The sequence below is a fragment of the Amphiura filiformis genome, chromosome 7 (genome assembly GCF_039555335.1).
Source record: "Amphiura filiformis chromosome 7, Afil_fr2py, whole genome shotgun sequence".
Classification (NCBI taxonomy): domain Eukaryota; kingdom Metazoa; phylum Echinodermata; class Ophiuroidea; order Amphilepidida; family Amphiuridae; genus Amphiura; species Amphiura filiformis.
This window is the reverse complement of record NC_092634.1, coordinates 61724270-61742233: the sequence shown is the minus strand read 5'-3', so window position 1 is coordinate 61742233 and position 17964 is coordinate 61724270. Positions and strand designations below refer to the sequence as shown.

Here is a 17964-nt window from a genome sequence, read left to right as displayed (position 1 = left end):
TGTATTAAATTGCAAATTTCAAAAATCAAAATTATTTGATATCAGAATGACATTCTTCGTATTCAGAATGCAATTCGATATGTCTGATGTGCTCTAATGTCCCACAATAAATACTGTCCAAACGTTCATACCCCAGCCCTTAATAAAGCTCTGTATGAATGAGAAAATTTTAGCCTGGATGGGGCCCTGCAAATGGTAAATCCGGTCCTACTTACTCGTCATTGGCAAATATTTTTTGACATTAAATAACGTTGTTTATATTTATTTTTCTATGATGTATACTTTCATTAAAGCAATAATGTGCGATTTGCATAAAGAATAGATTCCTATTTAAATGTTTGTTTTCACTGATCATATTATCCCCTTTTAATTTCAAGCCAAACAAATCAGGTATAACGAAGAAAATTGCGATTTCATTCCAGCACCTAAAATGCGTGTACTACATGTATTAACATGTAATACTGCACGGAGTATCGCGCTCGACGTGTGTACACATAAGCTGACATCCGGGGAGATGTTAGCAAGCAGTCGATCGAGGAACTCTGAATAAAACCGGGTCGACCCGGTTTTAATGTAAAAAGTTAAATTTTACTGTTATTAAAGCACTTCAGGTGTAGTCTTTACGTTGTATTTTAGTATACCACTGGGCATAAAAATTATGCAAAAAGTAGAAATCCGAGTAAAATTGAGGGCGTCGCTGTAAAGCAAATCACACATTATGGCTTTAACACGTTTACAGGAACACGTTATGTTGGATTGCAAAATGAACGTCAGTGTTTTTGTGGAGCCATGGGTACCAATTATTCAAAGCATGGTATCGCTACAGAATCGGCATGTAATATGCCATGTTCCGGAGACGCCGGGCAAATGTGTGGAGCCAGTTGGAAGAGTAATATTTTTGAACTAAGACGTAAGTATTTATTATTATCCATGTGCGAAAACCGTAGAAGTAATGATGTAATAGCATTAATTACCATAGCGATAGGTGAAAACAATTTTGATGTATTTGCCCTTCAATGTAGGTAGGCTACATTCATCACCTGTCATGTCTACGTACACGGTGTTCCTGAAATAACGGTATTGTCGGAAACTGGTTGTTTTGGGTACTTTAACGCATAAACCAAATGAAACTAAATAACTGATGATGTTGAGGAACATGTCAGCTATCAATTTTGACAATAGGCCACTCCGTTTTTGAAATGTAAAAATTTTACGAAACTCCCTCATTTTCACGCCCTAATCAGTGATTAGGGCATCTTATTTTTTAAGCTTGATATTTCGTCTCAAAGCACTTCTCAAGTTAAAACCCCAATACCAGAGCAGAATGCGGTTTTAATAAATGTTTTGATTATTTTTTTTACTTCAATTTTGTGTATCTGTACTGTGACAAGAATAGACCAACTTTTCGTCTTTCAGGGAAGTTGCACTGTGGTCAAGATGAAGAATTTTTATTGAGATTTACACTTTGGGCTATGTTGACGTCTGACGATGTCAGGCGTGTGATTTTTGTGTTGTGGATCGGGAAAAAATAAAGCAGAGGGAAAAACCTGAGATTTACTCAATCCAGCGGGAATAACGTGAAAAACGGGCGTTTTTTCTAATGCGCGTGGGCGGCTTTGAAACGAATTATTAAATCAAGATAGCCTTAGCACTCTGACTATACTATTATAGATCATCGATTGATATTTGAATCCGTGGAATGGCGTGGAAATGAGGGATTTATCGAAAAATTCTTATTATTTCAAGAACGGTATGGCCAATTGTTAAAATTCAAAATGTATGTGATAACTGATTTATTGCTCAACCACGACCAAGTATTGGGTTTTGTTTACTTGTGGAGTTAAAATACCCAAACAATCAAGTTTCCGACGATACAGTTCTTTCAGGGACACCCTGTATGTGTGCAATATATTGAATACAATACCGTTCATTTCAAAGACACTTATCGTACAGGTGCGATTGAAATCACATCATTAGCAATCACATACTTATGCCTTATATGTTAGAAAAATAATTATCAAGCACGAATCACATGGTTTTATTTAACAAACTCATCTTGACCATAAAAAACGAATAAAAACAGCCGGCTCTCAACACACGATATTCAAATTTCCCGCGCATAAACATACTCTGTGGTACAAGTTGGGATTGTACGAAACCGAAGTATAAGTAACCAATGACGTTATACATGGAGAGACAATAGATTACATAACCAATTGTTCTTTTGGTGTCGATTTGATTGCATAAAAGTGTTACTATCGTTTCGGACAAAAGGGTTCCATTAGTAACTGACATTAACATTTTTTTGTAATTTATGGAAATGACACAATATTGCGTGCTTTTAAATACTACTGCATTTATTCTCATTGCATTGAATACATAATTAGCTATTTGCAGTCCTACATGTGTACATGGAATATGTATTTGGGCACCGGATCAATGCGAGTGCTTACCTGGATATGAAGGCAGCTCCTGTGAAATAGGTAAAATACTCAACTCTTTGCCACAGATTCCCATCATTACATTGGTACCGTTCCAATCTGTCTTATTTCTGAATTTTAGAATTAAATCTAATACTGGAATTTACTTTTACAACTTTGTTATGTTGCGTCTGGACAGTTCACGTGATAGTGATTTAACTTCAATATCTCATGCATGGGACCGGGCCATCAAGACGATATCTATTCGTATATCATGTAACCAGTCCAGCGGGTCAGTTGCCTGATGAAGTCTAGTGGTTCCCGACGCAACGCAGCAAAGTTGTAAAGGAAAGTTCTAGTATTAGATTTAATTCCAAAATTCATTTGAAAGCTGCTGGATGACTAATAACGTTCACTCATTTCCTGTCTTATTTCTAAATTTTTAATAAGAGAAAACTGTTGAAAATAATTAAATCCATTGAGGTAAACTCTGTCATTGGAAAGTGAATCGCGTCAAACATAAACAGGAACAAAACTGGGCGAAATTAATTCAGCACATAAGTAGTAAATTAGTAAACTAATGCTGTTATTGAGATCAACATGCATAATTATATGTTCTGTTTGACTAGATACTGGTTTTATTAACACGAATCTGGTGAAAGCGCAAGAATATACAAACGCCTGTCATGCTTGTACTCCATGCACCTGTATCGCTAGTTGTTATCACGCACCGCAAAGGTTGTGTTTGAGTGGTTACACAAAGCATACTTTAATAGCCTTCGATATACTTCTATACCGCCCACCTTACCTTTAAGGTCTTCTTTTGAATGAATTGAATGCACTTGCTGACCGACTAAATGTCTTATATTATAGGAATCAAAAAATTAATTCTTGTTTCTGGAAGTAAAAACCTAAAGTAATTTATTTGTTTCGTTTAAGTAGGCAAGCTACATGTTCAATCTGCTTATACGATCTGGATTAACAGGTTGTTTTTTCGTTAATAACGTTAAACAAATCTGTTATTTATGGACATGTTGCAATATTCCATGTTTTAATAACTATTGTCGTTCCCTTCTCATTCCATTATATACATAATCAGCCATTTGCAGTCCTACTTGTGTATATGGAACATGTATTTTGCCAGATCAATGCGAGTGTTTACCTGGCTATGAAGGCAGCATCTGTGATATAGGTAAAGTATGCAATACGCAGATTTTCCCATTATACAGGGTGTCTCAATAATAATAGGCCCTATGAAAAGTGGAGCATAACTTAAAATATCGACCGTAAAATAAAAAATTTCTTAACGATTTAAAAACCATGAAGTGTCTGCTTAACAGTGGTGCAAAAATGATCCAAATCCGTTCATGCGTCACTGAGATAATTAAGTTTGTACAAATAGACACATTTTTTGACCATTCCAATGGGTAATACACGTTAACAATAATTGTAGTTTTTTATAAAAGAAATAAAAGAAAACGCCAAGTGTTGCTGAGTAGGAGTTTAAAATCAATCAATCTCCCAAAGAATGTATTTCACATGTTTCTCTTTGGGTTAAGGGCTCGGATAGCAACGTTTGCACAGTATTTTTTGGGACCTGAGAGCACACCAGACATATCTAATACGAGGAATGTCCTTCTGATGTCAAATATTTTTTCCTTTTTTTTGAAATTCACGATATAACACACATTTTATGGCAAATTATTAAAATTTGATATTTTTTGTAATGTTGATATTTAACCATCCTCGAAGTAAACTTCATCAATATGTACTTAGGGTATGTAGCTGGGATGAAAAACCGACCATCAATTGAAAATTGTAACCTTTCATATTGAAGATATCGATTTTTCCCAAAAGACCCATTTTTTGTGTGTGTTTTGTGTTTTGGGGAAAAAATCTTAATCTTTAATATGAAAGGTCAAATTTTTCGATTTTATGATAGACCGCTTTTCGTCCCAGTTACACTTTAAGTACGTACATATCAATAAGTTTATACAATTTACTTAGAGGACTGTTAAATTTCAAAAATATCAAATTTTAATCATTTGCCATAAAACGGCATTATGTCGCGTATTAAAAAAATATTTGATATCAGAAGGACATTCCTCATTTTCGAAATGTAATTCAATACTTCTGATGTGCTCTCAGGTCCCACAAAAATACGTTAAAATGTCGCTGTTCATATATACATTTGTCAAGCAACAGTAGGGCTGAACTTTATATTGAAGTGGCTGAAATAATTATTTGATTCAAAAGAAATTGGTTCCCTCAAAATAAAATGTCCAGGTGATTAATAAACAAAATCAATAACAGAAAAGAGGTATCAGGCATCATTGCGATTTGGTAGTTCACATCATATTGCGAATGGTAGTGAGCTTTGGTAAATATTGCATTGATATTACAGATATACCTCTGTAGGTCATGTGGTTCTCGAGTTACGTGGTAAATACTGTGCAAACGTTGCTATCCGAGCCCTTAACCCAAAGAGAAACATGTGAAAAACATTCTTTGGGAGATTGATTGATTGATTTTAAACTCCTACTCAGCAACACTTGGCGTTTCCTTTTATTTCTTTTATAATAAACTACAATTATTGTTAACGTGTATTACCCCATTGGAATGGTCAACAAATTTGTCTATTTGTACAAACTTAATTATCTCAGTGACGCATGAACGGATTTGGATCATATTTGCACCACTGTTAAGCAGACACTTCATGGTTTTTGAATCTTTAAGATTTTTTTATTTTACTGTCGATATTTTAAGTTATGCACCACTTTCCATAGGGCCTATTTTTATTGAGACACCCTGTATTGGCACTTTTCCAATTATGTCTTATTCTTTCACATTTATTTTGTAACGCTCATGTATTGGTAAGTTCTTTTCTTCTAGAGAGGGCCCATTGAAATAACTGGATATGATTACATTTTGAAAATGGAATTATATACTGAGCATTAAAATGGTCTTTACAGCTAAAACAAACTAAAAAAAAGCACAGGGAGTTATGGCTCGTTACGCACCGGCACAATGCCTGGACGTTGATCCACAAGCCTCAGCTCACTTTACAGGTTGTCGCTGACCGCTGCGGCCCCATATTATTCCACTAACCATTTAGCCACAACTCAGGGACTTGCAGCTAAGAAGCGCACACTTTAGACATTCCATAATTGACCTTCGCAGCCCGAGTTTCGTACAGGTTACAATAAGGCAAATAGCAGTAACGTCCTTGTCCAGGGGAATTTCAAGTTAACTCAATTTTACACGAGAGCATACTAACCACCGCCAAAGTTTGAACCCGCAACCTCTCACATTGAGCTAACTTGACTGCTTTTAATGGGGTAATGGGGTATCGCATCTCCTTAGGGTGCTGTCATTCCCACTTTGTCACGGGAAAGTGAATCACGTGAAACATTAAACAGGGAACTTGGAACAAAGATGTCGAATTTAATTCAGCAAATTTGGATAACTTTAGTAAATTAATTATGTTATTCATAATCAACATAAACACCTCAAAAGAAATAAGTCCCCCTCTGAACATGTCGTCATAACATCGTAATGTTTCATTTTGTACCAACAAAACTAACTTTGAAAAAATTATATGACTCTTTACTAAGTGCTGTGTGAAAATGAGAGATTTCCATGACTTCAGGGCTGAATGAGCCTAAATTGAAGGCAAAAACTGCCCTTTTCAAAAGTCACAAAGTAGGCCTATATGCTTGTCACAAAAGTTGATTCATGGCTTGTTACTAATGGAAAACCCCATGTGTTTGAGTGCAGTTTAAACTCCTCACAAAGTGAAAATTTACTGTAATGTGTATCGATTCTTGATCATTCAGCCATGCAAATCCCATTGGTGCAGAGTTCAGCATAGTGAGTTGTAAGATGGTCAGTTCCATTCCTTGTCCCAATACGCCATGCAGTTAACAAGCATAGGCCTACTTTGTGACTTTTGGAAAGGGCACTTTTTGTCTTCAATTTAGGCTTATTCAGCCCTGAAGTCATGGAAATCTCTCATTTTCACACATCACTTAGTAAACAGTCATATAATTATTTCAAAGTTAGTTTTGTTGGTACAAAACGAAACCTTACGATGTTATGACGACATGTTCAGAGGGGGACTTATTTCTTTTGAGGTGTTTACAATGTATGTCATACATAAACTATGTTTTATTTGACTAGATATTGATGAATGCACAACAAATACAGATACCTGCCATGCTAATGCTACATGCACCAATACTGTCGGTTCCTTCACATGTTCATGCAATGACGGTTATGGTGGAAATGGAATAACATGCACAGGTATGTCGTTTTTATTATAAGATTATTCTATTAAGTTCTTTTCAAACATTTGTTCTTGAATTATAGGTTAATAAATGTTGCGAGTTGCGAGTGAATTGTACAAAATAATGCACTTGTACTAACCCAGCAAACACAAAACGTTTTCGACATCATTCGCAAAAGGTTATAAAAGGTTGTCAGAAAACGTTTAAATGTCGGGTTATATAACGGGTACATTAATGGTATAAAACGTTTTCATAACATTAAATAACATTTGTTGGTAATTTACTGCACAGCAAACACAAATGTTTTACAGAAAACATTTAAATGTCGGGTTATATAAAGGGTATAAAAACGTTTTAATAACATTCCAAAAACATTTTTGAAAACTTGGTACAAATCATTCTAAACAGAATGTTATTTTGGGGTTGAAAAATATTTTGCAAAAATGTTTGCCCAAAATATTTACAATAACGTTTTTAAAATGTTTTCACGACCTTTATATAACCCGACATTTAAATGTTATTAAAACGTTTTGTAAAAAACATTTTAATAGCATTTCTGTGTTTGCTGGGTGCAAATATTTTAACATAATGTTATTTAAGTGTTGACAAAATATTTGGCCAAAAATGTTTGTAAAAATAGTTTACAATGACATTTTTCAAAAACATTTTAAAAATATTGTTGTAGTGTGTTTTCATACAAAACGTTTTAAAACGATTTCATGACGATTTTATAACCCGACATTTTAATGTTATTAAAACGTTTTTACCTAAACCAAAACCCTAAATATAACTTATTTAAAACGTTTTAAAAACGTTTTTGTGTTTGCTGGGAAGATGTTGATGCGTCTAATGCAGGAGCCCCGAAACAGTTTCTCGAGCAACAAGTGATACGCATTTGTTCTTGAATTATAGGTTAATTAATGCGTATCAGTTGTTGGGAGTGAATTGTACAAAATAATGCACATGTACTGAGATGTTGATGCGTCTAATGCACGAGCCCCGAAGGGGCCATGATTTTTGCTATTTTTATAACAAAAGTGACACTAAAAATGTTGGAAAATATGAGCAAATATAAATGCAACAACCCACAATAAAAATGAATGCGTCCGAAAGCACTGCGCGTATGACGCGGAGTGCGTTCCCGTGGATATATGCAAAATCAATGTTTTTTCTAACGTTTACTTTGATTGGTCCTCGCTATCTAAGAGTATGTGAAAAGTAAATAACGTCAAACACTGGGCAGGGAACTATGAACATGTTACAATATCGTGTTTTATTACTATTGTCGTTCCTTTCTTATTGCATTGATTTCATAATCAGCTATTTGCAGTCCTGCATGTGTACACGGAGCATGTATTTTACCCGATCAATGCGAGTGCTTAACTGGATATGAAGGCAGTAGTTGTGAAATAGGTAAAGTACTCAATAATATATAAATATTAAATGCTTATGAGTTCAATGGTAACAATATTTTCTTGAAGTAAAATATTGACTGTTCCATTCAACGAGCCTTTACCGAGTTGAATGGAACAGTTCATATTTCACCGAATGGAAATGCTCTTTCCATTGAACGCATACAAACATTCAATATTTGTTTTATATAACTCATAAGTTCCTCTCTTCCACTTAATTTTATATATCACCAGGATAACAAAATAAATTAAAAAATGTAAGTATAAAATATATAAGTTCCTTCTCTTCCACTTAATTTTATATATCACCAGGAAAACAAAATAAATTAAAAAAATATCTAAATGATCATTAATTTTAGTAGCAACACCCGCACCTATAATTGGCGAGTCGAGGTGAAAACCTCGCGCTACACGCATCCCAACGTTGTGTTTGAGTGGTCTCAAGCGCACAAAGTATACTTTAATACCCTTCGATGTACCCTTCAGTTCTTTATCGCCTATTCGATTTTAGGCGCTACGTTTGAATAAATATTGAATACACTTGCTGGTCAACTTTTATTACTTATGGGAAGAAAGAAATTATTTTTGATTCTAGAACTACAATCTTAGAGCAATATTATTTGTTTCGTCTACTTAGGCAATCAGAACCAGGGCACATTGTCTGATACTAACATTGCGTGTTTTAATAATAATTACATCCATCCTTCCATTCTTATTGATTTGAATACCTAATCAGCCATTTGCAGTCCTACATGTGTACATGGAACATGTGTTTCACCGGATCAATGTGAGTGCTCACCTGGTTATGAAGGTAGCATATGTGATATAGGTGATTACTTGAATTCTTTGAAATAATTCTTTCAAATGTAGCATTTTTGCCTGATTTTTCTTTATATGTGACCTGGCAGCACAAACGAGCCGTAAATTCCCTAAATTGTATTCTGAGTTATGGTGTAAAATGTGTACGAAGGTCGTATTCATCGGTCACTAAAGCTGGCGGCGACATCTGTCTTATTTTGATAGTCACAACACCAATCAATAATCCTATTATTGAAGTGGATAATAAGCTTCTACCTTAGATGGCTATAGAACTTTTAATAACTCTGGTCTTTGTTTGCTTTTGCTAAATCCTTTTCAAGTGGTGGGTTATTTGTATAGGTATGCATAACCAACAATTAACAATGAGAGAACTTTCTTAAACCTCGTTGACTTGGGGATGATTTGAAATGACCGCCAAGTATGACTGTTTGATATTTATTGCCAGCAATGTGGAAAAAGAGACACACATAGAAACGAAAAAAGCTCTATAATTTTGTTGAAGGAGCAAAGTTAAACTAACCATAACTCCGCTTCTGGATATCGTTTGAAGTCAAATGATATGCCATTTTTAAGTTTATGATGTTTATTTTTTAAACACGAAATAAAACAAAATTGACCGGGGGAGGAATTTACGGCTCATTCGCCGTGGACGGTCACATATATGTTTTGTAATGGGAATTTGCAAAGAAACAACATCATAAATACATCACTCGAAATATCTCGCACTATTTGGACAAGGACGGCGAGTGCGGCCGCAGAGTTAGTCTCCTACGCAGCCAGTTTAGTTACGCTCCTCCACATGTGGAGGGAGCGTATCCAAACTGGTTTCGTAGGAGACTACGATTTGCGAGTCGTTCCGACGTATTATCATAATCTAAAAATTATTATGATAATATGTCGGACCAACAGAAAATCATCCCGTTTTACTACAAAAAGGGCGAATTTGACAGTTTGCTCATATAGATTTAAGTTAGAAAATGTGTTAGTGTTACAAATATGCCAAAAAAAATCGGTTTTGAAAAAAATAAAGGTATATTCTGAAAAAGGGTCGTACATTAAGGCTTTAAAAGGACATTTCGTAAACCACAGCTTCATCCCCTCCGACTTTTCACAAAAAGGTGAGATTTTTATACCGCTGTAAACCTCTGGCTACATAATGTTTCTGTGCCAAAATATTTTTGCAGATTAATTCGTTCAGCAAAAACATCGTCAAATTTGAATTTCATTCTGGTATACCATAAAAAATGTCATAAAAAGAGGATGCTAGGACCAGTAAATCCTCCTTTAATAAATAATAAGCTAATTGTGTTATTGAGATCAACATATATTATACATATTTTTGGTTTCACTAGATATTGATGAATGCACAACAAGTACACACACCTGCCATGCTAGTGCTACATGCACCAATACTGTCGGTTCCTTCACATGTTCATGCAATGACGGTTATGGTGGAAATGGATTTACGTGTTCACGTATGTTTGTTTTGTGATTGTTATTATTCTATTATTAAGTTATTTTCAAACATATTGGAAAGTGTATCACGTTAAACATCAAACGGGTAACAATTCAGCACATGTTTGACTAGATACTGGTAAATGCACAACAATTGATGCCTGTCATGATAGTGCTACATGCTCTAATACTGCTGGTTTTTATCACGCATCACAAAGTTGTGTTTGAGCTGTCTCAAGCGCACAAAGCATACTTTAATCTGGGATTTCTCTTCCGGAAGTCAGTCTGACCAACACGAAGCGCGGGTACTGTACGCTCTGCCGAGTGTGCAGGAGGTACATTGTGGGGGTACTTTCAAGTATGAGTCTACATTGTGGGCGTATTTCGACATTGTGGGGGAGGGGGTGCCCCCACAATGAAGACATCTGCAAATGGCATTTTACACTGTACATGGCACCATCAGCCACTATGGGAGTATCAACACACAGTTTCATACCGCCACAATGTATGTTCATACCTATTTATACCCCACATTGTCATGTTGTACCAATAAACATACAATATACACATGGTACCCATGGTACCCCCACAATGTAGCTCTTGCGGGTATTGGTGTTCGTGTGTGTGTGGGGGGTGTTAACGGTTCTTACCGGGGGGTTCTTATCGCCCAACTGATTTTAGGCACTCCTTTTGAATTTTGAATAAATTGGATACACTACCTTTGCTGATCGACTTTTACGTCTTATAGGAACAAGAAATAATTTCTCGTTTCTGGAAATAAACTCCTGGAGGAAATTATTTGTTTCGTCTGATCGATAAGTTAAATCTACTTGATTGACTGATTATAACAGATTGTGTCTATTTCTGCCCAGTATCCTGTTGTGGAGGATCAGAACAAACAAGAATTAAAAGGGCACACATCTGACCTAAGTAACAATTTATTTAAAGAAAAATCTATTATTTATGGAAATGTTACAATATTACGTGTTTTACTATTGTCGTTCTCTTCTCACTGCAATGAATACATAATCAGCCATTTGCAATCCTACATGTGTACAAGGAACATGTATTTTACCGGATCAATGCGAGTGCTTTTCTGGCTATGAAGGCAGCATCTGTGAAATAGGTAATGTAATCTAAGATGTTGTGATTTTGAATTTTAACCAAATAGGTCAAAGGTCAATTTTTTGCGCTATAATGGGTTAACATGAAAACTCGCATTTTTTGACGAAAAAAATTGTCAAACTGTTCGTTTTGACAGTACAATTCAAATAAAGAATAGTTTGTACTATCTAGGATGTTTCGTTACCTAAGTAACACAGCAAAATGTTAATTTCCACTGACTTTGACCTTGATAAGGTCAAACTATACAGTTTCTGAATCATGACTAGAGCATAATAGTCATTACAAGAAAGAAATTAACTCACATTTACAAAAGTGGTAAAAACTTTAAAAGTTGATTTAAATCAGTGATCTTTTTTTAATAATCGTGATTTAAAACGTGATTTAAAATCAATTGATTTATCGTGCCAACCCAAGTATGTAGGCCTATTATATAAATGTATAACATTTCGTAATCTATTAAAGGTACATTTCGTGATCCACAGTCTCATCCTCACACTTTTCAAAAAAAGTTGAGATTTTTTATACATGTGGAAACCTCTGCCTACATAATGTTTATGTAGAAAAAAAAGTCTTGCAGATTAATTCATTTAGCAAAAATATCGTTAAATTTGTATTTCGTTCTGGTATACCAGAACAAAATTACACCCGGTGGTCTATGCATATCTACTGAAAAATATCATAAAAGAAAATGCTAGGATCAAGAAATACTCCTTTAAAGATAAAATCATTAACTATGTTCTTTGCTGATTACAATCCCATGACTGAACAGGTTCCTTAAACCACAAGTATGTTTCCTTTTGATCTGGATTTAGATATTGATGAATGTTCTAGCGGCATTGATGATTGCGAGGAAATCTGTACTAATGTACCTGGAAGTTATACCTGCTCGTGCCAAGCAAAATATATCTTGGAGGCAGATGAAAAATCCTGTTCAAGTAAGGACTCTTTTTGTTACCCCCTTGTAAAGCTTAAAGAAGATAGTTAAAAACATAGATTTGATCCATGGAATTATGATATGTTACTACTGTTTTATAATTGCATAGTTAGTAAATAGATACCCAACAAACAACCCCTACTTTTCGAAACGGACTTGATTACGTATAGAGGTATGATCGATACCTTTTAATGGCATTCTTAATGAAGAATTGGATGATTGGAAGTCAAACTTCAATGTTAATTATTACAGACGTTTTGCCTCTAGAACGCAGCAGAACACGTTAAGGGTAACTTTTTGCCTACATGAAACGAAAGCAAGTAATCCACGTGAATGTATCACTTTCCTGACATATTTATCATGCTTAAAATATTGCTAGCACGATTGGCAGCATTATTCACCCACGCTATTAAGATTTTTAGAGTGAAGAAAGCTCATACTTTTCTGATAACTGCATTTTAGACCTAGTTTTTTAATAATACCCCAATGATCATATGTAATTATCATATTTTTACCTTTCCATATTTGTTGTCTCTTTTACTCGGCCCTTACAAGGATGTGCCTCTTACCAAACAAGTACTGCCTTCGAATATAAGTTTATAGACTCTGTGATTCCTTCCGACGTTACAAAGTTCAGATTCAAAGTCAAAACTAGTAATGGTGCTCATCTTGCCCTGACCTCAACAAAATCGACCCTGTCAAATACATATCAAATAGGTGAGTCTTTAAATCTTCTATTGACAAGCAGTCAAGTTAGCTCAATCATTAAGGCGTTCGACTATGGTGCGAGAGATTGCGGGTTCGAACCCTGGCGGTGCCTATAATATGCTCTCGTGGAAAATTGAGTTAGCTTGAAATTTCCCTGGACAAGGAACTTACTGCTAATTGTCTCGTTGTAACCCGTACGAAACTCGGGGAGCTGATCCTGGTTGCGATGGTTATTTGTGGAATGTCTAGGGTATGCGCTCTTGAAGCAGCAAAGTCCCTGATTTGTTGTTGAATGATGTGGGGCCGTAGTGGTCAGCGACAACCTGTAAAGTGTGCTGAGGCTTGTGGATCAACGTCTAGGCGTTGTGCCTGTGCGTAGCGCACTATAAATCACTGCGCTTTTTTACAATGTGACCCGTTAAAATGAAACAGAACACGTCATAATTTAGATATTCGGTTATTTTCTATATTTCATTCCACGATGATTTAGATTTATTCTTGTACTTGTAATTGAGTGGCTCATTAACTCCAGCTCGCTTTGAGGCAGTTTTCTGATATTACCAGTGGCGTAGATTTCTTTTTTGCGATTGGGGGGATGGGGTTGGAAAAAAATCTTGAATCCAGCACCTTTTGACGACAAAATAAGTGTAATGTACAAATGCGCGGGAAACGCGTGAAAATTTTTGCTATTTTGAAGCCAAACTGATGAAATATGGTACAAAAGTGGAATAAATTTGCGCGAAGCGCGCGGAAATTTGCACCTTTGGAGCTAAAATGGGCAAATATGAGGTTAATTTGGTCAGAAACCCATATTCAGCATGACGGGATGATTGTATGGACCATCACCCCTGGTAAAATATTGAGGGAGGGGTTATCCACCCCCACCCCTTCCACCCCTTCCACCCCAGATATTACCCACAAGGCGTAGAAATACTGTATAAGCAGATTAGAACACGTTAAGGTTATAAATCTAGCATGTGTAAGGGAGAGGTCAGTGACATTGGAGAAATAGGGTTGAAACCTCAAGTGATTAATGGAATTACCTTTTTCTTTATTATATCCAGATACTGCAAACAATTTATTATATTTTACGACTCGTTGACGCAACTTAAACTTTTGACCATCTGCACAACATCCCACTCGATAAGACCTTTTGTTTCCAATAACTCTGTCACTCTAGATCACATGGATCATAATTATGTATACATAATTGTAATCTTTTAGGACCAGACAAATAGTGTGTTTTATTTGAGGGTGCTTTCTGAACTTTAGCTCCTTTATAACCTCTCTGTGATCCTATGGAGTCAATTTAAATGTTAATTCGGTATTGGGTATTAAACAACTGAGAATGCAACATTTAGAGCCAGCAAATAAACCAATCCAATTATCCAATTTGGTTGCCAGCTAATTCATTCAATTATGCTGAATAATCGTGCTCTATTAAGCATTCCTGTCCACCATTTTTGACAAACGTAAATAAAATTTTTTTTTTTTGCTTTTTCTTAGTAATTGGAGGATGGGGAAACTCCAAATCCCGTATTTTTCCATGTGACAGGCATGTCAGTAGTTGCCCGGCAGATATAGAAGTATCAACGCCTGGTATGCTGAACTCTAATGAACATCGGGAGTTTCATGTGTCTTTTAAAGATGGCCTAATCGAGGTTGGTCAAAGTGGACAGTCACCTTTCATGTCACATCAATATTCGACTCCACATCAAATTAATTACGTTGCCTACGCTTCCGGTAGTGAGAGCGGGAGTGTTAATCCTGGGGACTGGAGATTCTGCTCTTTTGGTAAGTTCAGAAGTTGCTGTTATTATTTTCTATTCACACAATTAAGTTTTTAATATTGATTATTCTTTGGTTCAGCGCAAGTTCGGTAGTAACGTCCATACTTTTTTCGTGGTTGCCCGCGCGGAATAACGGTGCTAGAAAATATAAACCATCTATAACATGGCCAGAGAACCAGTCTAGGACTATACTATCTGAGCGCAGTGTGCAAAATATGACTGTCCCAGCACAAGGCAGATAATAATAAATATACCGGGGGTGAAAGTATGTTGGTAATTTCAGTAATTAGACCAGTTAATTCAATCACTCGTCTTATGTATACTAGTTTAATAAAATCTTAAAGGCCCATTTAGTTGAGTGATCCAACGTGTATAAAATTAAAATTGTTTATAACTTACCTAAAAGAGAATGATAAGTCATTAATATTGTCACTTAGTATTTTTGAAATGACAAATTTGCAAACAGCAGTATTGACAAAGTCAAATACATATAGCCAATTTCTTTACTAAAGTAGAGAAATTTCGGATTCATGTAAAACGTCTTACTTTATCATGACAGTCACAAATAGGTGTCAGAATCTTTATTATGATATTTTTTACGATCCACCAGATGAGCAAGTCACTGAATATGCCTTTAATTGAGTAAAATAAAGATGAAAGTTGAAACAAACTAGAGTGAATTAAAGAATAAATAAATAAATAAATAAATAAATAAATAAATAAATAAATAAATAGGCCTACATAAATAAATGATATGAATGAATAACAAACACATGAACGAACGAACGAACGAACGAACGAACGAACGAACGAATGAATGAATGAATGAATGAATGAATGAATGAATGAATGAATTAGTGAATGAATGATTCTGTTTTTTATGAATCTACTTCCCAGTCTTACTTCCCAGCTACACCCAGCCCGAGCGCCACTGAATATCGAATGTTGACTTATAACAGTGGACACTGTTACCGAATGTTGACTTATAACAGTGGACACTGTTACGAATCCGGAATTGTGATAATTCATACTTTTCGACTGGTTGAGTTAAACACCAGGAACTATCACAATTCTGGAAATGTGACATGTTGCGTCAAACCTGGAGCCATGGGCGTTAATCCCGGAGGCCCCACCTTTCGGCAAAATGACCCATTTTTGTTCTTTTCAGCCACTTTTGGCTCCCTCCTCTCCCATTTCAAGCCGGATTGGCGCTAATGCCTGGAACTGTCACATTTTGGGAAAATTGTTTCAATTGTTTCATTTCATGGTTTTTGACGCATCTGGTTCACAAGTTTTACCCCCCCCACCCCCCCCCCCCCCCCCCAGTGTCGAAGTCTTTACAAAAAATCTTCAGAATATCCGCATTACATCCATTATGATAAATATATAGATGAGTACGATTTTATTGTAAGACCATTTGTCTAGGTATTAATGGAAAATATAAATCCGAAAATAAATGATGACAACAATGTTTTCTTTTTTCTCCGTTTCCCCTTCTTTATTAGTCAATTTTAACACATATACCACAAATGGAATCCTCCCTGACCAGCGTCATCTTGATGTATCTTCATCTACCACGGCAGAAAGTGTTACGCGATGTGCCTCGTACTGTAAGATGCGTCCAGACTGTAACGGATTCAGTTATAATCAAAGCAGCGAGGAGTGTGAACTTGTTAACGGTGAAACAGCGCACGATTCTTCAAGATTGGTTTCAAACTTGAATTTTAAATACTATAAATTGAAAGTCTGGGCTTAAGCCATATTATAACATTTACTGAGGAGGACGCCCTCAATATTTTTCAAAGTTCTGTTTTTACACGATTGCTATGTACTTTAGTAAACTAAAATACCCTGCACAAATCAAGACTTGAGGTGCTGCAGTTTTGTCAAAATTCGATATTTTGAATAAAACACAGGAACCGCTGTTTTATTATTACGATGGAAATATTAGTCGAACGCGTACGATGTGCATAACACAGTACGTTCATTTTGTGCGGGCAGTTGTGACATATCAAAAGAATCGACACGGCTCACGTTCGCTTGAGTGGCTCGCATTAGCAACATATGCGTTGGTATTAAATAGCGATTTTCTTTGTAATGCCTCGTTTGTTTGAGCCCAAATTAGAAGAGGACATATTGGACAGTAGTGAAAACCAATAGTGCTTGATTGTCTTGTCAACTCAAAGAAGTGTCAAGTGTAGCAGATAGCTTGATCAAGTGATCTCCGAGAGAGGAGCTTACTTTCAATATATATAGAAGACCATTTGAAAACACTAGCATAGCAGGTAGGATAGTGAAAACATAGTATCCAGGACTTAGACTGATGCTGTGGTAGATCAGGGGTTTCCATTGGGTAGACAGGATCTTGAAAATTGCTTTATCTTGGATCAAGAACTGAGACCATCAAAGGAATCTCATCAGAACGTCAGGTAATCAAGATCTCAAGGCTTAGTTAAGTAACAGAGAAATCTTGGTAATAATATTAAGTTTAATTCTTGTATGATCTTATATTGTAATATCATGCTGCACTGATTAATGAATATTAAATAAATAGTGAATTTGTGTGTTTGCTGAATGAACTCGGTAGCAGGTGATTTTATTTAATATTAATGATTTGATATAATTTTTATAGTTGGCCACTGTGACATGAGTAATCGAGTATGCTACCATGACTAGGTAAGATTACCTATACACCAATTGGGAACTCAGGAAGTATAGTAGCTTAACTCTCGACTGGTAATCGTGAGGTCTGACTTTTCCCATTACATGCCAGTTTGCCCGACCTTTCTCCTTCATTGAAATAAGGTATATTTTTTTATGGGCTGGCATTGGCGATCCTTATATTAATGGCTCTAATCTTAGGCTTTAACAAGATGCAGCGCGCGTGACCTATGAACTGCAGGTTTGAAAAACGTATTCTTAAGTGAGAACAACTCTAATTAATTATTAATAAGATGATTTACACAACTAAAGTGTTAAACGGTACTAGAAGATATCCAACGTTTTCGATACATT

At 35.7% G+C, this 17964-nt stretch overlaps 1 protein-coding gene across 1 annotated transcript; it reads left to right on the top strand.

Moving 5' to 3' along the window:
- The first annotated feature begins 789 nt into the window (after nt 1-789).
- LOC140156512 (uncharacterized) lies at nt 790-16705 on the top strand. The gene is made up of 10 exons (XM_072179455.1): nt 790-910; nt 6600-6722; nt 8027-8119; nt 8855-8947; nt 10290-10412; nt 11426-11518; nt 12330-12452; nt 13007-13168; nt 14666-14953; nt 16455-16705. The coding sequence occupies exons 1-10, from the start codon at nt 790-792 to the stop codon at nt 16703-16705; spliced, it is 1470 nt and encodes a 489-aa protein (XP_072035556.1).
- The last annotated feature ends 1259 nt before the right edge of the window (nt 16706-17964 follow it).